The sequence below is a fragment of the Emydura macquarii genome, unplaced genomic scaffold (assembly GCF_026122565.2).
Source record: "Emydura macquarii macquarii isolate MOO-44397 ecotype Brisbane River unplaced genomic scaffold, CSIRO-AGI_Emac_v2 contig_3692, whole genome shotgun sequence".
Taxonomy (NCBI): Eukaryota; Metazoa; Chordata; order Testudines; family Chelidae; genus Emydura; species Emydura macquarii.
The window spans coordinates 7,825,927-7,850,779 of record NW_027133829.1 but is presented as its reverse complement, the minus strand read 5'-3'; the positions used below and the strand labels follow the sequence as shown (position 1 = coordinate 7,850,779).

General features: G+C 36.1%; 1 protein-coding gene across 3 annotated transcripts in view; it reads left to right on the top strand.

Annotated features, from left to right (window-relative positions):
• The window catches only part of SLK (STE20 like kinase), a 56,561-nt gene that overhangs the window by 4,659 nt on the left and 27,049 nt on the right, over nt 1-24,853 (top strand). For all 3 annotated transcript variants that reach the window (XM_067536988.1, XM_067536987.1, XM_067536989.1), the window contains exons 2-4: nt 19,971-20,135; nt 23,802-23,850; nt 24,678-24,827. In XM_067536988.1, the coding sequence (XP_067393089.1) occupies nt 19,971-20,135; nt 23,802-23,850; nt 24,678-24,827 (364 nt within the window). The remainder of the gene's footprint in view (nt 1-19,970; nt 20,136-23,801; nt 23,851-24,677; nt 24,828-24,853) is intronic.

The window sequence follows — 24,853 nt, the reverse complement described above, 5'->3', positions numbered from 1 at the left end:
AAACTTGATTAAATTAGAGTTTGATAACTCATTCAAATATGATTAAAAAACATGGCCATCTTCAAAGTGAGAACTAAAAGGCAAACTTAGACTCATGAATTATAGCCAGATCTTGTCAGATAATATCTTTCTCTCTCTGTTGGAGTAGTTGATGACATTGATTAAAATATATCGACAATAAGTGAGTAATAGAAAAACTCAACCTAGCTATAATAAATCAGAGAATCTTATATGATGGAAATAAGGAATACTCAGGTTTTCCTCCATCTCCTACAGGCGAAGATGGGGCAATCTATAAACTGGAAACATACAGATCTTAGACCAAAATTTAAGCTCTACTACATACAAATGTACTACTAAAAACACCTACCTTGGCACATAAAAACAAGGTGGGGGGTAGAAATTGGAGGAATTAAGTCTCCTCAAAATTATTTTGAATCATCTCTAAGGCTGAAATTTGGCCTCCGAACCAAACTACAGCCCCATAGAGAATCTGCCATATTATTTCATCATTAACAATTCTTGGTGCTGGGGCAACTCTATTCCCATCATGTAAACAGCTAAAACAGCACTTCTTGAGCAGAACTAAGGGCCTTTTGTTTAAAGCCTTTATGATAAGGTGATGAACGGCCCAAATGATTAAAATAAATGAGTAAAAGCAGAGACTTGTTCTACAAAGTGGCTTTCTATCTTTCACTCAGTGTGCAAAGGATTCTTCCGAAAAATTGTGATAGTTTTATTTTAATTGAGAACCAGGTCTCAAAGTACAATAAAAAGAAAAACAAGATCATAATTGGCAGAGGTCTCTTGAAGTTTGTGATAGAACAACCATGTCATCTGCATATAGCAACAAGTGTTATCCTGATTCAATAAATAGTAAAATTTTCTGATCCTCGAAGTATTTGTACTGGTCTGCTCAAGTCTTCTTAGCCCTACCTGGCTGAAATGGGCTATCCATGCATTAAGTTTCATTAACTTTATCAAATTCTAAATAACATTTAGAAATATCTTTCATACTAGTTAGATAAAACTTCTAAATAGTTCCATTAAAAACTAATATTCCCACTACAAATCTCTCCCAGCTAGATCAGAGAGGCTACATAACTGAAGACTGCTGCTGCTTTTTCCCCTCTCATAGGGATTTAGATTGGGTAAGCCTTTTCATTCTAATTAGTTTTCAGCTACTCAAAACTCTTAAAAACTTCCAGGAAGAGGTGTTTTGTTTGTCTGTCTGTCTGTTTGTTTCCTTTCAGGTGTGGTGTTCTCTGGGGGTTGAATTGTTTAGGGAGTTTGAACAAAAGCGGTGCAGTTATTTTTGAGTATGAGGAGAGTGGAGAGGAAACACTTTCCCTGTTTTTGTTTTTTTAAATATTTTTGAAATTGGTCAGGGAGCTAGCCCTCAATGAGAATTACTTTTTTAGTGGGGGGGAAAAAAATTCTTTGATTTGATCAAGATATGACTCATTGAAAAAGTGTTCTTAGGGCTGGTCTACTCCAATTTAAATTGGTTTAGAAAGTGATTTGGTTAAATTGGTGAAACCCTTTATGTGGTCCCTTTTATTTCAGATTAAAAGTGCCGTATATTAATTTTAGTTTAATTCAGTAAGGAATTGATTTAAACAAAATCAATATAAGGAACTCTTAAAATGAAATTAAGAGCTATCACTTAACAGGTTTCACCAATTCACTTTCTAAGAGCTTGAGAATATCAGGTAAGAATAAGGCAGTCTTTGCCATGATGAAGCAGTCAGAAACTGTCTTGTTGTATGCTTCCTTGTTGCCTCTCACTTTGCGGTTTTGAGAAGGAATGGGTAGAGCAGGAAATACCTACAACTAATAAACTATTGCTTCAGAATTTTACTATTTATATTTTTTTTAATGGCTCCCTCCTAAAGATGGTCATCTTTCTTCTTTATAAAAGGGTTCTCTTCATCATACCCAACCCAATTAAGTGTTTTAAATAAGCAAGATATAGTACAAGTTGTTTAATGCCCACCTCATTTTGTCATTTGGTATATGTGAGTGAAGAACTATGGGTCCTGATTATATGAGCAATGTTTTGTCTATATTTTACTCTTGAATGCAGTGAACACTCAGGGCACAGAGGATAAATATAGACAATGTTCATGATCACTCCCTTTCCTTTACCAGGGAGTCATCTTTTCCAGAGAGTGAGGTCAGCTATATAAATTGTTCTGACACACTAGTTAAGTACTTTTTTTGAAATAGGAAACTCTTACTTTGATTTCTGAAGGGTTTTCTAGTACTCTTATCACCTATACTTACAAAATTTCTAACTTTTAAGGACCAGAAATCTATGCATAGTCTATTATAGTTAATATGTGTAACATCTTGAACTGTTACTGACATTTTTATTCTTCAGAGTTTGTATGTACTTTATATAGTAGGACAGATGCAATCATTTAAGGTTGTACAATGGTTTCCATAATGAAGTCCTATTTTCAGGCTGTCATAACTTTGAACAGTGTTTAAGCATTACATTTTTCATGATCTGTTGTTCATGAAGTTGTATTTTCTTGAATGTTCCTCCACTTCTGAGGGAGAAAAAGCTGAAAAATTCTTGATTTTCTTGCTTTTAACAGGCCTTACATTTAAGTGGCTAAAAGTTTAGAGTTGCATCTTTGGTATGAAAATAGTCCTCAGAGGAGCAATACACATGCATTCTAGGTGAAATTGTTTTACATTTGATTAAATTATGAAAATCATATTTGAGAGAATATGCTGTACATGTGTATATTTGTTTTGGATTATTTAAGTGGTGCAAAGAAAGACTTTTTCCACTTTCTTCTTTAGTTAGGGAACCCTAAGGATGGAGCTCCTGAGTTGGGAGAATGAGTTCTGTTCATCCGAGACTGTACAGATGGCTCCCTTTCAGTGGTAGTTTTGTCTAGGAATCTTATCCATTCTTTTTGTGGTATAAACATAAGTATGAAAACTTTGTATTTTTCTTTCTCTCTCAAAAAAAGTACTTTATTTTCATTTTTATTTCCAGTGCATAAAGAAAATGATTTCATTTTCTCTGTCTTCCCTCCACTCTGGCTTCATTTCTACCCCTACCCAAGGTGGTGGAATGCCTGAAAAGAAGCTGAATCTTCAGTTAGATGTATCTGGAGTTTAGGAAATAATACTTTCCTCTTGTATAGGACTTTTCATGAAAGGGACATGAATGGAAATGTAACAGTTCCCAAAAACCTGAAGTCAGATGATCCACTTGCCTTTTAAAAGTCTGAACAGAGGTCTACAGTTGGGCCTCAGAACTCTGAGGCATTGTCCTGGATCAGTCTTTGGAACAATCAGAAGAAGCATTTTATAGTATTTTAAATTTTAAAGATATTTTTGTGTTGAAGATGTTCATACCCCTTATTCCAAACAGGTAGTGCATCACCAGTACTGGTATAGACAGGGTTCAGACCTTTTTATCATTCTTTAACCCTACTCAGAGCATCATAGTAGAAGAACTTTTGCCATATTTACACTATAGGTTCCACCACTGGTGGAGTGTTAAACATGGAACACAACTCATGAAAATTTCTAAGGTGAAGAGGCTTAACTGTTCTCAAGTCTGTGTGGAACCAAGTCTTGTTTAGGGGACTGTTTAAATATATATTTGTTTGCCTTCTTGTTAAGAAAAGACACAAAGGTCTATTTATTATCAGCTAACCCTAGCAACTGAACATAGTGACAGTATAGTGATCAAGAGGCCTTAAGTGATTCAAGAAGGAAATGAGTCATAGTCTACGATACATGTTTTGGGAAACCCTGGGTCTTGTAAAGGGTATTCTTGTCCAATGGCATTAGTCTTTCTGCAGCCTTGTTAAAGGGTGGCTGGTAGCATGTAACCAAATCATTCCTGACTCAAGGAATTTACACCCATTATTTTTTAAAGCCCTGGAGCCTGAAGTATCCTTTTAGTATTTTTGCCTTTTTTTAAAAAAATAAATAAAAACAAGAAAACTCCTTAGGTAATGAAATTAAAAATGTATATGCTGATGTCAGGTTACACAGTTACATCAAGAAATAGCAACATTAATTATATGCATACTCTTACCTCTTTTTGTGCATCTCTTTTGATAGTCTATCATATTTTGCCCAAACACTTAAGTACACTTACCATCTTCCAGTAGGAGGTACAACTTTCTGTAGGCCAGTTCATTATATTGAACTATGTAAACAATACATGGTAAACCAAACATTTCAAGTAAGTGAAAATGTGTGCTAGCATTCATAGCATTGTAACTTAATTCTAAACCCCTAACTCTTTTAATGATTGACCATTATCTGTGCTGCTTCATTAAATACATGTTGTAGTAGCTCCCTATAGTACTTTGTACCGTTAAATATTTAATACTTTTGACGTTTGCACACAGCTTTGGGATGCTTTACAGAAAAAATCAATATTAATTTTATTGGTGTAAATAGAAATGTTTAACATTCAAATCCGTAGTGTACAAGTATATCTATTTCCACTCAAACAATTTAAGAATGCTTAAAAGAAAGCACATCCAAAATATGCAGAAAATAATTAGTGTTGTTTGTATCCTGACCTGCCATAAAACTTAGCTACACAAGATTCAGAACAAGGAAACATAAAATACAGGTGGAAAATTAGACTTCATTTGTATTGAGCAACATCTTCAGGTACTGCAGTAACAAATTACAGTTTAGAAATTTGTGTCCAAAGGATAACTAATATTGAGTATGTAATGCACGTATACTTACAAAATGCATATATTAGATAATTTACATAAACCAGAAACCTACAAGGATGAGTACTGAAGAATGGTAAATTGCAAGATTCTGCATATGTGCAGCTTAGCTTGTAGAATACATTATGCTGTATTAGAAAAATATGATCATATAACAAACTCTAAATGCATAGACACAGTTGCAGCATTAAGGTTGAGCATTCAACCTTAACATTTCCGATGTATATTTAACAGTTTTTCACATTGCATGTTGCTTATATGTATAAATACATGTGTGTTTATACAAAACACACAGTTCTGAAAATAGTTACTCAGGAGGAGCTGGAGAGATCCAGGCTGCTTTCCTTAGGCTCCTCAGTTCTTTTTTTAAAAGTCCATTGTTGTTCTTTCCAATTTCATTCATTCATTCTTTAACTCTGTAACAACAAATTGAAACAAATCTTATTTAAACCTAGTTCCACCCAAAATCTGGTTACAGGATGGTGCTTTACCACCCTCAGCATATCATCATATATATATATATATATCATCATGATAACATCTGTTTACTTTTATTAATTCTAATAGCTTAGCTGTCGAGAAGAAAGTGAACAGAGTGAAATTAAAACATTGTGCTATGATACAGTAGCCAAACCAAATTAATTACTTAATTTGCAGTAGTGTGCAAAATGTCCCCAATCCCTTTTTAAATGCAGAGGAAGTCGGAGTTCCATCCCCCAAAAGCTCACAGTTTTAAAGAGAGAACAAGTCAATCTTTTATGCAGTTAATACTGTCCATTCTGAAATCTAAAGCATGTTAAACTGAATGAGACAGTTTAAATAAGTGGAATTTTATTTAAAATTAATATGGGCTGGTATACTTTTCATTCATTTCATATTTCAGTAAAAACCTCAGTTTTATTTAAATTAATGTAATCCAAAATTCTAAAATAACAGCAAAGAGCAAGTATAGTCAAAATCAATTGTGTTACTTACTGCCTAGAATCTGCCAGCCTAGAGCTTATTAAATTACTCCTGTGTCAAGTCTGTTTCAAGTAGGGCAGGGATTAACTACTGCTTTTCTCTAATGACCATTTTTTAATCTGCCTAGTTTTCTTACAGCTTCATAATGAAGGCAATTGCAGTAGCAACTGTCAACTTGTCTCCTTTTATTTCATTCCTGTTCTTGAGCAAAAGATGAGCAGTTATTTCTTGGTTGAGTAAAGCAAAATGTCAAACTGTTCTTCACAGTCAAAGAACCCAAAAATTTAATACTTAAAGCACTGCGTCTTGTCTTGAGAAATATTCAGCCTAGCCCTTGACTCTCCCTCCAGGAAGCAGTCCAGCGAGGAAAAGAGCTTTAGCTCTGGCCAGGATACAGTAAGCTTGATAAGACTTGGACTGTGCATTTATTCTCACTGGGCCCCACAGGTCCAATGATACTCTGAGCACAGAATTATGCTCCAGAATCAAAGCTTTCTTTAAAGAGTAACGTGTTTCTAATTCTTAACTCAAGTTAGTTCATGGTAGCCAACGCAAGTTAATATCCTAGTGAAGAGAAGTCAGTTTGCAGTTTTCAGCTGAGTTAACTGGTCGAGGTAAAACCTAGGCTTGCTCATAGCAGGTCGAGGTAAAGACTAGGAGAAAGCTTAGGGTTTACTTTAATCTGCCTACTTGGGTAAAAACTGCAAATTGACTTGACTTCACTAGGATTTTACCTCTTGTTGGTTACCGTGTATTAGCTAACTTGGGTTGAGTATACCTTTTTTCCTTGTGAAAATTACTCCCTAAGTCTGTAAATAGCCTGAAACAGTAGCACAGAGATGTGAACTACCCATTTATCTCAATAGGGTGGTGACTGAAATATAATATCCATTTAAATGTCAATACTGTTAACTCTTTCACTACTGATAAGTTTAGCAAAAATGTCTGTTTTAAGGGGCTGTGCTACCCTACAGACACTATACCAGCATAGTTGTGTTGACATACTCCTGTAGTGTTGATACAATTTAAACCGATAGAAGGGTTTTTCTGATGGTGTAGGAACATCACTTCCACAAACAAGATTACCTATGTTGATGGAAGCCCTCTTTCAATTGACATAAGTGTGTCTACAGAGGGGGTTATGTCAGCAGAGACAGCTACATTGGTCAGTGTGAGTTTTTTCCATACCCTGACTGAGGTATCTATGCCTGAATAACTTTTCTCCCATCTTAAACTTCCTCCTGTATCTGGCGTGCCAGCATCCCAACAGTCTTCTAGCTAGCTAACTAAACTTCCAGCTTTGCCTTACAACCTTGCTGCTGGAATTGTGTTGGTAGAACAGAAAATTGCTACATATTGAAAAGATTGGGGCAATATAAAATACATTTAATATAAAAATATGAGCAGCTATGCATATTTAACTCAAATCACTAGTCACTTTTGAAAAGCTTGGCCTTATACTCTAAAGGCACCAACCAAGAAAAACAGAACTAAACAAAATGAAATTATCAGGGAATGGAGTGTAGCCATTAGACCAAGAACACTTTCTCAAAGTGATGGGTTTTCAGTATTTCTTGAGTGTGGAGGCACAAGATTCCTCATTAATGTTACTTGGGAGATTATTCCAAGCATATATGCCCAGTTTTTCATTTCACTGTTTTCCCTCTGCTTTTTAAATATGCTACAGTAAACTCTGCTCAGGGAATGAAACATTTACAAGATGTCTACAATTCATGACACTAAAGCTCCTTGTGACAGGATAATAGAGAAGTTGAGAAATCATGAAATACAGCTGTAATGCCTTGGGGAGAGGTGTACCCTACTCAGCCACTTGCAGAGAAAGGGTGGTCCTGGGATTGATTTAAAAGTGGAAATACCAAATGAGACAGTCCCTGCCTCAGTGAGCTTTCAGTCTAAGGCCTTGTCTACACTTAAAAAATAAGTCGACCTAATATAAGTCAAAGTACAACAATCACTGTAATTACAGCAGTGGCTGATGTCCGCATTGCCCTCCTTCGTGGAGTGGGTCTTCACCAGGAGTACTTCCACCCACCTAAGAGGCAGTGTAAGCCTCATCTCTCAGCTCCCTGCTGGCAGCCCACAGGCTCCCTGTGGACTGCCCCCATCCCCTCCCCAACTCCACTTTCCTTGCTGGGAGCTTGGGGAAGCCAGCAGGGACTTCTCCCCTCCCCTTTCCTGGCCGGGAGCTGGGGACTTCTCCCATTTCTCTGCCAGGAGCTGGGGGAAGCCATGTGGGGCTTCTCTGTTCCCAGCTCTCCCCTGGCATGGCTCAGCAGTGTAATTGACAAGGCTAACCTAGCGGGGAGCATGTAAAGAAGCTTGCAGCATCGGGGCATCTTGCCCTGCGGCCAGCCGGGAATGGGAACCATCCGCCTGGGCTGGCAGCAGCCCAGACTTGGGCTTTCTTGTCAACAAGACTGACAGCGCCCCAGCTGATGTAAGGGGATGCAGTGTCTACATTGACATTGCGTCACCCTAATTATGCAGACAAAAACCCTACACCACTCGTTGAGGTGGTTTTATTTTGTCGAAAAAACAAGGCAGTTTTGGCGGCAGGAGGTTGATTGCACTGTATATGCCCCCTCTGTTTTGTCGACCTGGCCTAACAAAAACAAGACTCAATCAGTGGATGTAACAGAAAGAATTGGGGAAGGAGGATGAGGAATAAATACAGTAATGAGCTTCTGTCTGATGAAAGGGAAAAAATATTCCCTCCACACTGAAGCCTCCTGGCTGTTGCCAGATGCCAGGGTACATGAGTAGTTTTAAGCAAAATGGCAATATAAAATTGTCATAATTCTCTTAAAAGGAACATTTTTGCAACAATATGAACATTTTGTACACTGGTATGAAACATTTGTGTTAGTTGCTCTTGTCAGGCAGAAGTAGTCAATTATGAGGATGATTGGTCTTCCCCATTCCTGAATTCACCATTACCCACTCAGCAATAAAGGAGTTTTAATAGACAATCCATAATAAACAGTTTGATAGTTATAGCTCCTGCCCCTTAATTGTAAAAACCAATTAGTTAACAAAAGATACAAAACTCCAGAACTAGCTACATAAAACTAGTACCTAAAACTATCATAACACCACAGTTATATCAGAGAAGGACATCAGTTGTGTGTCTGCAATGCATAAACATATGCACAAATAAAAATTCCAATTTAACATAGCTGCAAAGTTTGCACAAGGGCAGCCATTTCCTCCTTAGACATTTTGTGCATAAAGCTTTCCAGCGGGTTTTATATAATTTTATATTTATCTTGTATTTATTTCAACCAATTCCAATGCACTTTATGAACTGATACAGGCTGCCAGAGGAATTACTGTATATACCACTAGTGTGTGGCTGCATTATAAATTAAATACAGTAAGTGTATAAGCACATACTATACAACAGCATTACAAAACAGATTAGAAGACATGAAAAAGGAATACCGTAACAGAAGAGTTTGAATTTAAGTAGGTATAATGTAATAACCCAACTTGGAATTTTGTCATATACCAGTGTTAATACCCATACAGTTATGAATAGTCACATGGGATCTTTAATGAACCCATGAATTGGGGCCATCTCATTTGAAGGAAAGCATTTTAAGCACCATATTGCTCCTAAACCTATGCTGGGACAATGGTTCACCTTTGAATCTTAGTGAAGAGTCCACCTACTGAATTCTGAACCCCATTTTTGTAGCAGTAGGTGTTCCTTAGAGACCTGTCATCCAAGTGGTGGCTCTCTCCTGGTTTCTCTTGTGTGATCTGGCACCATCACAAACTAATTGGTATGGCTGCAGGCCATATTGTCAACACAATCTACCTTTCCGACTTGAGAATATATATATGTAAATCTTATTTCTTTGTATCAGTTTCAGTGTAAACTTCATAAAAGTAACAAGACAAAATCAAAATACATATTTTCTGGCAAGTCATAGACTAATATTTTTAATCTAATTTTGCATCTCTTGTTAAATCAACATCAGTAGAGAATTGGGCAACAATGTTTGTTTATATCTTTATTCATAAACTTTAGAAGATCTGTGAAACACTAGCTTAAATATATCATATTGTGATTTTCTTTAATTACTGTTGTTCAGTTTTAAGTTTGTTTACAATTAGTTTATATTTAAAAATAGCAAATTATTTTTAAAATTTCTGAAAGTTTGTGGAAAGGAGCAATTAAGCAATACCCTTGGAACCAATTAAATATTTCTTTCCATTTTACTACTTGTAATATTCTAAAATTCAATTTCTTCATAAACTAGTTGATTTAAGATTCTAAAGAGAATTATTAATCAGTTTCTAACGCTTATATAAGAAACTAAGACATGGTAATGCTTTTTTCTTTTGCAAGTTGATAGCACACCCTACTTCCTCTTCATTAGCTCAGAAGTAAGTTTTTATTTGAACAAAATAGCTTTTGAGCAAATAAGTGCTATGTACAAGGTCAAAGAATATGTTTAGAACAAGCCTCGTAAGAAAAACTACAAAAGCCAATTTCCATGTGGTATTGTTTGTCATATTTTATGATTAATATGGAATTTTATTTTGCCGCTGTTTTATAAAAGTATGGATTAGTTTGTTTTTCATTAAAATATCTTTTTGTAAAGCATTGCTAGTCTTAATTTAGCATGAGCATGTCTTTGTAAAAGGCATTATTTTAACTAGCTATTGCTCACTTTAGCAAGGTAGAAGGGTGCAGTGCTAATACAATGATGCATCTTATTTCATTTAGTCTTCCAGATCTAGCCATCTACCTCTGCTTTCGCACATCACCTCATAATCTTTTAATCTAGTTCAAATTACAGTATCAACATCAATTATTAAACAATTCCAATTCCCCCCAAAACCCTCATACTTGGACCTCGTAGTATGTATCTCTTATATAACCAACTCAATTGAATAACTTGTGCTATACCCCTTCCCCCTTTACACAGATACCAAAATTTACTACTTCGCTTGTTCATCCTCTTTTCCAGAACATTAATATATTAAATATCACAGTCCTAGTATAGATCCTTGGGCACTTGACTGTTATCCTTCTGCCATATTGGAAATAGACCATTTAATTCCACTTTGTTTTCTGCTAGCCAGTTTCTAAACCATGACTGTGCTTTATTTCTTTCTGTGACTACACAGTTTCCCTGAGTAACCTCTGGTGAGGACTTTGACAAAGAATTTAATTGGTCTGTCAAAAAACCTGTCAGTTTGCTCTTTTTTATCCACTATTTTGCTGACATGTTCAATCAGTTGTAGATTGGAGAGGTACAATTTTCCTATCCAGAAGCCAAGATGTTTTTTCTATATAATACCATGTTCATCTTGGTGTTATATAATGCTATACTATAATTGCAGTCAATTTACCTGGTGCTGAAGTAAGTTTATCTGGCGTGTAATTCCCAGAATTACCCTGACACCTTTTTAAAAGAAAGTAAATACTTGTTATCCTCCCCTTCTCCAGTATAGCAGTTGATTTTAATGAGGGATTATGTACTTTACCTACTGCTTTTACAAGTAGCATCTAAGATTACTATAACTGAAAGATTAGAGAAAAATCTATTTTATCAGTTATTTAATTTGCATCTCTGACAGCATTTTTCGTACATTTTCACTCTTTCCATAGGGTAGTCAGTCTTTTTCCATAATGAATTGTGTTGATATGTGATGCAGCAAGAAGAAAGAGAAAAACACTTACAAATAAGTGATTGTAAAACCACAAAAATTGTCAGTTTCTTCATGCCAGTGTATTACCTGAAACTGCTGTTTCTGGTTTTTAATTGACTACATTTAAATTCCAGAGGGGTAGCCATGTTAGTCTGTATACAGCAAAAACAACGAAAGTCCTGTAGTACCTTAAAGACTAACAAATTTCTGCGGGCATAAGCTTTCGTGGGCTGCAACCCACTTCGTCAGATGCATGAAGTGGAAATCACAGATAGGAGGTATATATATACATCCAAGGGTAAGAAACAACAATGGGGAGGGCAAGTGCTAACAAAGTCCATTCAGTTAGAGTAGATGAGGCCTATTCACAATCGTTGATCAGAAGGTGAGAATGTGTGAACAGTGACAATTACTTCTTATAATGAGATAACCATTCCAAGTCCCTGTTCAGACCCAGTCTGATTGTGTCAAGTTTGCATATGAGTTGCAGCTCTGCAGTTTCTTGCTGAAGTCTGTTTGAAGTTTTTTTGTAGAAGTATGGCAACTTTCAAGTCAGCTACAGAGTGTCCTGGGAGATTGAAGTGATCTCCTACTGGCTTATGGATGTTACCATTTTTTATGTCTGATTTGTGTCCATTTATTCTTTTGCGTAGTAACAGTCTGGTTTGGCCACATCATAACCACATCAGCCATGCCATAAGGAGCTCATTCACCTGCACGTCTACTAATGTAATATATATGCCATCATGTGCCAGCAATGCCCCTCTGCCATGTACATTGGCCAAACCAATTTGTTAGTCTTTAAGGTGCTACAGGACTCTCGTTGTTTTTACATTTAAATTATTTTTCTTTAATATGAATGGGATTTCAAAATATATAAATTTAGGTCTCATTATTAAAAGCTTTTAATAAAAGATTATTTTTGACTAATCTGCATTGATATGGAAAGACAAATGTGTGTGCCAAATTTGGCCCTGATCTTCCAAACATACACACAACTAGTTTAATTGTTTTCAATAATATAGCCCATATGCATAAAGCAGGATTGAGGCCTGTGTTAGTCTGGCCATGATTGGTCAACATCTAAAAGGCCAAAGAACTACTGAAAAAACACAGGGATACAATAAGGTTAAACAAACATGCAGATAGCATACAATAGTACACCCTACTCCAAATACAACTGTGGAGCAGAACCGTAATAAGTACAAAAGTAATGTTGATCCAGTAGTGTTGTTGGTATGGAAACAGCTCTGAAAACAGTCATGTGACAGCCACGAAGGCTGCAGTAGCCCATAATATCATAATAAGGGTGTACATTGGGCCTCTGAGTTGAAACCTGGTATCATCATTGTACCAGCAATATCCCAAACACACATGGAAAGTGGGGGGGGGCAGTTTTCATCTGCTCTTATATTACAATGTACTGTGTCTGACAGTATGCAATACCTTCCACTGTTGAATGCAGAATTGTAGCCATGTTGGTCTCAGGATATTAGAGAGATAAGGTGGGTGAGGTAATATCTTTTATTGGACCAACTTCTGTTGTCTCTCACCAACGGAAGTTGGTCCAGTACAAGATATTACCTCACTCACCTTATCACTCTAGTGTGCAATATCATCTACTTCAGAAGAAGGAACCCTACAAAAGGCAGTTATGAAATACTCTGCCCCCCAGGGAAAGATTTCTACTAAACTGCAATAGTTAGAAGGTGGATTATTCCTTCGTGGTTGGATGTTCTGATAACATTATTTTCCAGATGTTTTACAATTCTGTTTTTAACAATCATTTTAACCAGCATACAAGGAATGGAAGTAAGTCTTATTGCTCTTTAACTCCCAGGATTACCCCTACTATCCTTTTAAAATATTGGTGCAGCGTTTACTGCTCTCTAATCCTCCAGTAAAGTAGCAGATTTTAGTAAATGCATATTTTTGTTAGCAGGTCAGCCACTTCGTACCAGGTGACTTCGTTTCTCATTTTTTCAGCACCTCCTCTTTTTCCACTTGAATCTTTGAGATCTCACCATTATTGCTAGAAAAAGTTAGGTCTAGAGTAGGTATTTCTCCAGTATCCTCTATAGGTAAGACTGATACAAAGATATGCATTTCCTCATCCTTACCTCTCTTAATTATCTCACCCCTGGTCTAGAGGACATACCAATTCTCACACAGGCTTCCTGCTTCTCATATATTTAAAGAATGTATTTATTTTTAGACCGTTAGCTATTTGCTCTTCAAATTCCATCTTAATGCTCCTAATTTCCTTCTTACATATGAGCTGTTGTAGTTTGTTCTCCTCTTTATTGGTTCATTTGGGTTACACTTCCATTTTCTGATATACAACACTGGTGAACACACTTCCATTTTATGAGTATCTTTTAGAGAACAGTCAGAGTATTGACCAGCCATGTAATCTGTCCCCTTTTTTTGTGTAAGCATACCTATGTAACATATACAATACATTTCTGTGAGTTCTGTAAGCTCTTTACCTTCTTTTGACTCATGCCATCATGCTATGTATGTTAACAGAGTCCTCCACTGGATTGGATTTTTAGACTAATTCTTCTGCTTTGGCTGATCTGTAACACGGATTTTAAGGAAACAACTGGCTAACTACTGACTTTGTACACAAAACATTCAAAGAGGAAAGTTCGTTCTTTACAGTCCTTATAATTTAGAGCTATATTATGTGGCTTCCATGTCCAAGAAACCATGAGACCTGTCATATATGACAATTTCAAGACAGCAGTTCTTGATCCTAGCTGTTCTTTAAGGAACATCTTTCAGTCCTGAGTTTGTACCATGCTGGTCAGATGTCATTTGAAAGTTATTTTATTGGCATAGTTTTGGCCCCTTAATATTGACATAAAACAATGTAGTCACTTGATGGAAATTTTTTGCTTGGTAGAAAGTTGTAGTCTTTGTTAATTTTCTACCTGTGGCCTCAGTGCTATACTTTACGCTTCTAGTTTTGTTGACTTCCATGAGTCAGGAGAAAAAACAAACCTCCAGATGGATTTGTTTTGCTTCCAGCAAAATAATCAGTGTAGTTAAGGCATAGTTAACCCCTCTGCAGTAGCAAACAGCTTTGAGGAGAGCTAAATTTCAGATACATAATTGCAAAAGGTGCTAAAAAAGATCACGTGGGGGAGGGGAAGGGAAGAAACAGTTAAGTCTGGGGATAGTGCTCTGGTACCTTTGGCTCCTCCCTTTCCCTACAGATGAAAAACCCTCTATCAGATTCTCCAAATCCAGGAGACGAGTTTGGAGCTGGTGACGTGAAGAAAGACACTGATATCTCTGAGTCATCATAATCCTTAGGCCTTGTATAATATTTATTTATTTATATTGCAGTAATACCCAAAAGCCCCCGTCAGGACTAGATCCCATTAGGCTAGTTGCTTTACAAACAAGCAACTGCTTGCTTAAAGGAATAAGGGCATCAGAATTTGGCTCTTGATTATCATTTTAAAAATCCCTATTATACCGTGCTTCCTTAACAATGTCTCCCACTCCTTGAAAAAACAATCATACATTTACTTATGTTTATATTATTCTTTTTACAGTATATTCCATATCCCCAGCCACCCCTCTAGCATGTTACATATAAAAAGAAAACTATCACCACAGCTTAATTAGATGATGGGCCCCCTATCCCACATGGGATTGAAAGAATACCAAGACCCTGAGGGCTCTTCTACTCTACTGTGGTCCATGGAGCAGAGATGGGTCTCTGAAGATATCAGATGAAGGAGGGCAGAAAATTTATTGATCAGTTATGGAGCAAATGCTCTGCTGTCACTGTGATCCAAGGCTGTCTGAATACACTACTGTGGCTTGCTCATTGCCTGTCTCCAGCCTAATAATCCTTCCTTCCCACACCCCATAAGCAATCTCCTAATTCAACAAAACAGCTGGTGGAGTCTGGAACCACTGACATTTGAGCACCTGAGGGTGTATAAGGATAAGGGGAGCTGCTGAGGCCACCATCACCCCAGAGGCATAGGTCTGTAGGGGCACGGTTATTTCCTTTCTCAGTCCCTGGTATGTTTCAAATTAACTAATCCTTACAGCATTCCTGCAAGGTGGTTAGATATTATCCTCCTTTTATCAGTGGGGAACTTCGGATACTGAGAGGGTGTGAGTAACTTATTCAAGACCAGTTACTGGCAAAATCCAAATTAAAAGTGAAGAGTTCCTGACTTTATAGCCATGTTCACTCCATGAGACCAAGCTGTCTATCATTTTAAAGACCAAATTACATTCTATCCAGAGCAGCACTGGAGAACAAAGATACCACTCAGTATCTTCAGCTACAAGGATCTTGTCACCCAGGGCTAGAGCCAGACAACTATGCTGTGAGATGTGCTTTATTGTTCCACTGACCTGGAACAATGTATGTACTTAACACTGTCAGCTAATGTTTGCTGCAATATCATAAAATATTTTTCAAAATCTTTGTGGGAGGGATTGTCAGTATATTTATGTTATACAATACCAAGCACATAGTTGCTTTTAACAAATAATAATGGTAGCAGCATATTGCACTAGCCAGTTGGGGGAGACGGAATACGCCACCTTACATATCATGCTCCTGGAGGACATCAGCCATTCCAACTTTCTAGCATATGCCTGAATGCTATGGAGGGATCCTGCCTTGTTTATTGCTTAGAGCAGCGTTTCTCAATTAAATTTCCCCGCGGAACCCTTTAGGCTCCGTGTGGAAATTATACTCATACTCGATACCCTCCGCCGAAAAATCCGGGACATCTTCCCTTTTTCAGCGGCGCGGAGAACAGTTGCTCTTAGCGGCACGATATCACTTTCTTGCGGAACCCTAACAGTGTTCCCGCGGAACCGAACACCAATTGAGAAACACTGGCTTAGAGGAAAGAATCTCCTTGAAACCTTTCCAGCAGGAAGCAGGATTGATCTAGAAACCTTTAAAACTCAGTGTGGGTTACTAGATAGAGCACTGAATCCTAAATTACAGATTGTGCTCAGGCAAAATCGGCAGATTAATATACTTTGCTTGCCTCTACATACAGAGTAACTTAAATACAATGAAAAAACGAGAGTCCTGTAGCACTTTAAAGACTAACAAATTTAATTTCTGCAGGCATAAGTACATAATCATAAAGTACATTTATCATAAATACAGTGATAACAGAGTTCTAAAATATTGTGAAAGAAAACATGGGCTAGATTGAAAAAAATGAAACAACATTAAATATCAGTGCTTTGTGTGGGCATATTTGGTTTTCCTGGCTATCATTAAAATTTCATATACTGTATTTTCAAAAGGACAGAGCAGGAGCAAAAACGCTTGTGCAACTGCATTCCTAATTTGTATGCATAATTTTAACAACTGAACATACAAATCTTATATTTGGGCGCACATACATTTCCAGTCAAATAACTAACTATTCACACAATTACGTGAACCTTTCTTCCCTTTTGCAAATGTGGTATATGACAAAAGAGATTTCAACTACAGCCAGTTCATACATGAATAGTAGTTACATCAGCAAATGTGCAGCATAATTATATTTGCATTCTGGTATAACTGATAATATCCTATTTAAGATTAATATTCAAATAATCAAAATATGTAAAAATGCTACCTTCGTTAAAGGCATTACTTGGTGGATACTTTACATTATAAGTAATCAAACAACCTGCCAGTAAAACACTAATTAATAAGTAGGCAAAGTAGACTCGTTTTTAAGAATTAGAAAGTAATGCTGAATTTAAAAACCTTAAGTTTTACTAGTTAAGACTGGAAGGAAACATTTATTTGATTTGTTGTAAATGTGGAAGATGCTCTTTAAAATAATCATGCAGTCTTGATGACCAATCCTGGTTTGTAACGACATGTTTTTAATATAGCTGCTGCAAACAGAAGTAAATGAAATATTAAAACCAGACTTCTAGTTACTTGGAACAAAAGGACCTGGGAAAGATCAACATACAGGGAGATCTGTCAGTACAAACACAGCAAATGTCATGGATTTTGCTGCATTTAGAGAACTGAGTGCTATTTCTACTTTTTGAATTACTGCTTTTTGTTTTCAATCAATCAAAGATGCAGTTAAGCCAAAAAGTGATATTTCTACTGTTGTAAAACTCAGTGATTGCTACAGAAATCTTTAGCTTTATTTGAAAAATATTCAATTTCAGAAATGCTTTATAGTTTGCATTTTATAATGAATGTAAATTTAAAGTCTTTTGTCATTCATTTCCCTCAGAGGTAGGCAATTTTAGAATTCTTTTTCACAGGCACGTCTACAGATTCTAGACAATAGAGGTATGTCTACACTGCAGTTAAACACCTGCGACAGTCCCATGTCATCTGACTGAGACTTGTGCGGCTCGGGCCACCGGATTGTTTAATTGTGGTGCAGACATTCGGGTATGGGGTGGAGCCTCGGCTCTGTGACCCTATGGACTCGAGCCTGAATGTCTACACCACAATTAAACAGCCCCATAGCCTGAGTCAGCTGACACAGGCCAAACATGGGTGTTAAAATGTAGTGTAGACACCCTGGAGGTCCTGGACTCTGAGCTCCAAAGAGATACTGAAGACCCTATTGTCTATGGTATGTGGACCTGCCCATTCTGTGAAAATAAATGTTCAGGTAAGTAGACACATTTGAATTAATTAAGTATATATTTCATTTTTACCAATACTTTTCCATGCACAGAAAACTCATCAGTCTGGTTTTACTGTGGAATTAGATACCTATTTTATCTTTCATGTTTAATTTATTAATGATATAGTACATTCAATGCAGTTGCAGTACAAGAAGGTTTGACTTTTGCTTCTTTTGCAAAACATGAAACCAATACAAACAAATGAAATGAAGACCTCGGTTTCACTTTCAACTATCAGACATTAGAATATCTACCTCAGGAATTAGTGTTTATTTTTTAGAATAATTTTTACAGCTATAAGTGTTCTGATTTTATTGTGGAAAAACAAAAAGGCAAATGTCAAGGTTTTGTTTTGTTTTGACAGTTCACTTTTGGAAGTGCTTCTTGATATATACATGTAGTGCATACTTGTCACAAAAATCATACCCTCAATATAATATAGTAGTCTGAGCTGATCCATTCAAATCAGACTCTAGCATTGCTGCAGTGTTGATGAAAAACATATGCTCTCACTAACTGTCCATCTTAAATAAGTAATTTTGTTGCTGTGGCAAAATAAAATTCAAGACTATTTGGAAATAACTAAGTCTATTATTTTACTGGTGAAATCTTTTTTTTCCCCTGTAGCTTACATATATATATGGAAAGGTTTTATTTTTTTTATAATAGTACACTAGTAAATGACCATTTCATTGAATGAACCAAGTTTTTGTGTGTGTTTATAAACCTAGCATTTTGTGTTTTTCATTCAAATAGAAAAGCCAGTTGAATTACGTAGATACTCATAAATATTGATCTACCTTTTATTTTGTGATGTCTAAAATTAGTATCTCTAAAAAGAGACTAGAGGGAAAAAAAATTTCAAGGTATTTTTGTGCATTTGTTGATGGCACTTTGTGTATAATCAATTTCATGGTTTTCTTTCTCCTGTCAGAGAATTGTGCTTCAGTTCTGCAACTACACATTCACTCGCTTAGGGGTGTAAATTAGTCACTCCCCTGAGCGACATAAATTATGCCAATTTAGCACTGTCCACACCAGTGCTTATGTCGGTAATAGAGCTTCTCCTACTGACATAGCTACTGTTGCTGGGGGCGGTGCGGCACTGGAGTAATTAAACCAACAGGAGAACTCTCTTCCATCAGTTTAGAGTGGCTACACTGGAGAGCTTAAACAGTGGCGCTATGCTGCTGTAAGCTCTCTAGTGTATCCATAGCCTTACTCTGGACCCGCTTATGTTACCTAAAAGGGCTGGAGCAGCATAAAAGGATCCTAAAAAGCCCTAGTTCCAGACAGCAGAGGATTTCCCTGGTGCAGGTAGAGCAGAGGACAATCATAAAGCAACTTACGAGTTCCATCATAGGGTCCGAGTGGTTGGGAGCGAGTTGTCACACCATGCCAGGCAGTGCTATGGCCCTTAGGGCATCCCAGGGAAGCTGTAGTAACTTAGACAGACGTTCAGCTACACCTAGGGCTTCTCCAACCCCTGGAGGATGGCACAAAGGTGTCTTAAAACCACATTACCCCACCCTTCATTTGAGAGAGAAATTCTATGCTGCCCTGCTTACAGGGAGTACAGACACTAACTTCCTTGAGAGACCGACAGCATGATGATTCAGAGAATGGAACTGGGAGTCAGGAATTTCTACGTTCTCATTGTCTTTCTTCCATGGATTTTCTGTGACACTAAAAGTTATTGAATCGTCCTCTGCCTCAGTTTACCCAGCATATAATATGTAAACATTGTCTTCTGTGGGGTATGTTAAGGATTAATTAGCAAATATTTGTAAAACACATTGAAGATGAGAAAATGCTACAGTAGTATACTAATTTATTATACCAATCTCAGATGAAATAATTGAAGTTTGTCAGTTTGCATATGTAGAACATCTTCAGAACTGAGAAATTCCTGTGTTAATGTGCTGTTACTTCGTTTTACAGGCTCAGAATAAAGAAACCAAAGTCCTTGCTGCGGCAAAGGTGATTGATACTAAATCTGAAGAAGAACTAGAAGATTACATGGTTGAAATTGATATTCTGGCATCCTGCGATCATCCAAATATTGTCAAGCTTCTAGATGCTTTCTACTATGAAAACAATCTTTGGGTAGGTGTTTCCTTTTGCATACAGTTCTCTTATTTATGTAAAAATATTGAACTTTGTTTTTTCCCTAACTTAATAATTAGAGACTTACTATCATTATTCCATCAAATGTTTTCTACGTTGTTACTAACTATTCAGATAATTATCCACACAATTTTACAACTAACTTGCAAGTCACATGATTACTGTGTCAATGCATCTTCTGGCAAATCAGTATGATGAAATTAAGATATACTGAGTCATCTGTTCAGCTCTCACTGTAACAGCAGTTCTTGTTCACCCTGATTTGATTCTAAAACTTGGAACTTGACATTTTATTTCCACGTATGGTGAGGAATTAGACATCTCTTGTTTGTAACTGCTGGATTCAAGTTTTAAGTCCAGCAGAACAGTTCAGAAATAGAGAAGTAAGAAAATGTAATAATGGCAAACAGACAATAAAAATTAAAATAAATATTAGGGCTTATAAAACCAGTCCTGTGAAGTGCTGACCAACCTCAACTTTCATTGATTTTAGTGGGACTTGAGGGCACTCAGTAACTTGCAGAAAGTGCTTAGCATTCATAGAACTGGGCCCACAAATAATTTGCTGAAGATCCAGGCCTTTGAATGTACATGTGTAGATTTCACAAGCACAATGCATGTACTTAGATACTCTGCTAATTACTTTGCAGTGAATAATTATATGTACATAAATAGAAAAGTCAAAGTCATATGTAAAAAGATTATTCCACCTTTGTTCTGTGACATCATTATTAGACTGGAATAGGCTTCCAAGGGAGATTATGGAATCCTCATCATTGGAGGTTTTTAAAAAAAGGTGGGACAAACACCTGTCTGGGAGGGTTTAGGTTCATTTGGTCCTGGCTTAGCATGGGGGCTGGGCTTGTTGACTTCTCAAGATCCCTTTCTAGCCCTAAGTTTTATGATTATTTATTGAGAAACAAGTCTACTTGGGGCTGTACAAGAAAGATATTGTTTGTCCTTAGGAGTTTACAGTTTAAATACACACACAACACAAATTATACAGAAAATATCCTAGGACAAGTAAAAATATATATAACATTGATCACAGCCTTTTAAAAAAAATGAATGGATGATATCAGTTTTACTAATGTGAATTTTTATTGGAGGGTTTCATGGAAGAATTTTAAGGAGTGGTTTCAACGAAGAGTGGAATAGAGAACGTTCCATGTGCCGGAGGGCAGCATGAGAGAAGAATATCAAAGTGAGTGGTTAGGTGGGATTCATTGGCAGAGTGAAGGGGCAAAAGGGGAAGTTGTCTGAAATAAAAGCAGAGACATAGGTATTGTAGAATTGTGCAGAACCTTGAAGGTGACAGTGAGAAGCCTAAACTTTATGTGGTAGGTAAAAGGAAGCCATTGACAGGAATCAAAGACAGGAGTGATAGTTAGAGCGGCCAGTGAGGTGATAATTAGATAGATGATAACCGTCTCCATGGTTATTTACGTGATTCTCAAAAAGATTTAAAATGTTTTAGCTGTACATTTTTATTTTAAAGTTTGAAATGGGATACTGTGCTCCCTATATTTTTATTTAAGAATAAATGTCTTCAGTCGTATGACTTTGCTTGTTGTTTTGTTAGCTCACTCATGGTAAACAGGAGTCAACCTTGGTTAGTGCTAGCATAGGAGACCTCTCTGCATGCTGCAGGAAGTATTAGTGATTCTATGGCAGTCTTCCCTCTGAGGCCCTGACTCAGGAAAGCAGTTAAGACGTGCTTAAGTCCATCTCTACTAGGACAGCTCTCATGCATATGCTTAACTTTAAGCATGTGCATAAATACCAATGATGTTGATGAGAGCTAAGCATATGCTTAAAGTTAAGCAATGCTTCATTATTGTTTTCAGTAAGGATGCTTGCCTGAAATGGGGGCCACCTTTATTATTTAATCTATGCCCCCAGCAAAGAGTAAAATGCAAATTAATGTCTTATCCATTTATATTAATTAATAATCATTTTAAAATTTTCAAGTTCTGACCAATTTGTCTTATCAGTTTTTATTTTTTAATTACCAAATCTTGTTTCTCCCATTTAGTAGTCATAAAGTGTGATTTATTTCACCTCAGAGTCATAATCTAGTATATGAAAATAAGCTTGTTTCTTCTTCTCTTACACTTAAACATTATTTTAGACCTGTGACCTATAAAGAAAAAAACAACAGGATTTCATGTTAAGTTCTCCTAGGTAGCAAACTGTTTAACTGTTAATTTTCTAAATAAGATAATCAGAAATGAGCATTAAAAATGCTTTCTGGCTTCCATCAGTTTTACAAACTGTTTTTTCATCAAAAGGACATTCAACAAAAAATGTGTATTAAACTGTGTTTTATAGAATATATTATTTTATGTAGAGTTTTTCCTACAGTGATTTTTTTTTTTTTGCGTTTTGTTTCATTCTTCGCTTATCTGATTTGTAAAATCAAAATATTGTGCAGATGTGTGTAAATTGAATAATGGTATGTGAATGTGTCGGGTTTACATAGATTCTACATATTATATATGTTCTTCATAAAGCTATTGTGAGGAGCAGTTAGTATTACTATTAATAACATTACTTTAAAAGCAGTATAGTGTCACATAAATGGTAAATAAGTATTTAAGTCATAACTTAAGATTGCTTCCTTTTTAATGAAATAATCATGTTCTGAGCTAAATATCAAGGTGTTTTCCCAGGATATGGTTGTGAGGAAATGGTTGTCATATTCAGCATTTCAATTACATATTCAAAGTTTCAGGGAAAGAGAAACCTACTTCAGAATACAAAAAAAAAAAAAAAAAAAGAAAAAGAAAATCAGATCTCAGTGTGCTGAAAGATGTATTGTTTTAAAAAAATTAAAATAAACCCCAACAAACTATAGGCTCTCCTTTCTATCCATTCCTCTTATTAGTTTTGTCCACCTTCTTTCTGTCTCTACAAATCAGCAGGGTTTGTATCCCAGAATAATTGCAAAATATTTTTGTTTAACAAGGAGTTTGGGAGTAAGGGGATGGAATGCTCCCAGTATAACTAGTTATTCTGGGACCAAGAGACTGTTCTATGGGTATGGATAGGAAGAATGTGAAAAACAAGTCAAAGGGTTTTTGGTTTTCTGTTTAAAAAATGTGACAGGTCTATTTCCTTTGATTTTGGTTGTCTTTCCTTTCATGTACATGTTATACTTTTTCTGTTTCACCTTAAGAGAGTGAAGATAAGGCAGCTATCTCTGCTGTTAGCAAATGTTTTGGCTACTGTACTCAGAATTTCAAATCAGAAGAGGGATTATAGTACAGGAAAACAGTACAGTTATTGAGAAATGACTGTACAGTGATTATGTGAATCACACTCACAGCCAATCAGATTCCAGTTGATTTTAATCCTTTTATTGTGGAATTTATATGCCTGGATTAACACATTTAGTCTGAGGATCTCCAAGCATTTTACAAACATAATTTACTTAAGACTTGCAGTGCCACTTTGTTAGATAACATCACTGTTTTACAGAGGTTAGGTGAGTGATTTCTCAAGGTCACACAGCAGGCCAGGAATAAAAGAGGAAATAGAACCCAGGCCTACTGATGCCAAATCCTGTGGTCTCTCACCTCTAGTAACACTACAATTCAGTAAATTAGCTTTATTTTTAATACCTGTGTTTTTATTTATACACAGATCCTAATTGAATTTTGTGCAGGTGGAGCGGTAGATGCAGTAATGTTGGGTAAATACAAGTTTTTGTTTCAAATAATAATCTTTATAACAGGTTAAAATAAATAGTTCAATATTTGGAAGGATTTTACATTAAAATTATATACTATTTTGAAATGCAGATATTTTGTTTGTATTTTATGCAGGACTCTATTGAACAATACTCAGATGATTTTAAAATATTTATGTTATGAGCCTAAATTAAATATCCGTACACAACCCCTCGTCTTAATGAAGTAATTGTTATTTTTTAAAGTGTCATTATACTTCTCAAAAAGCTACATTTTAAAATAATTTAATTTACGCATGTGAGCAACTTTAATCACAAATAGTCCCAGTAGATTATTTGAGATTAAGTTGTCTTTGTATATAAATCTTTACAGAATCTAGTTATTTTTTCCATCCTACTCTAATTACGTTTTAAAGAATACTTTATATGTCATTGACCTGAAAGTCAAATATATTTAGTGCTAATTTGGCTACTTATTTAATTACATGTATACACAGATGTTGCAAATAAGAAAGGAATCTTTTTCTATCATTTTAATGAAATTTCTGTATATTAAACAGAAAACTCAAACTGATTTTATAAATAGTTCATAAATGAGATGTTCCCAGATGTGAAATCCTGGCTCCACTGGAGTCAATGGGAATTTCGCCATTGACTGCAGGTGGGCTAGGATTTCTCCTCACGTGTTTACTTCTGAAACTAAATGGTCAGATTGAGAGTTTTTGTTATGATTTATAATGAGCAGTCTTGAAATCTATGTCAAACGAAGAACATAAAAATGCAAACAATGGAATTTTTAAAAAAAATGTGTGTATGTGTTTCCCTTTCAGAGCTTGAGAGGCCATTAACAGAGCCACAGATCAAAGTAGTTTGTAAACAGACTTTGGAGGCACTGAACTACTTGCATGAAAATAAGATCATTCACAGAGATCTAAAAGCTGGCAATATTCTTTTTACATTAGATGGAGACATTAAATTGGGTAAGGCGCAAGTTTTTTTAAAAAAA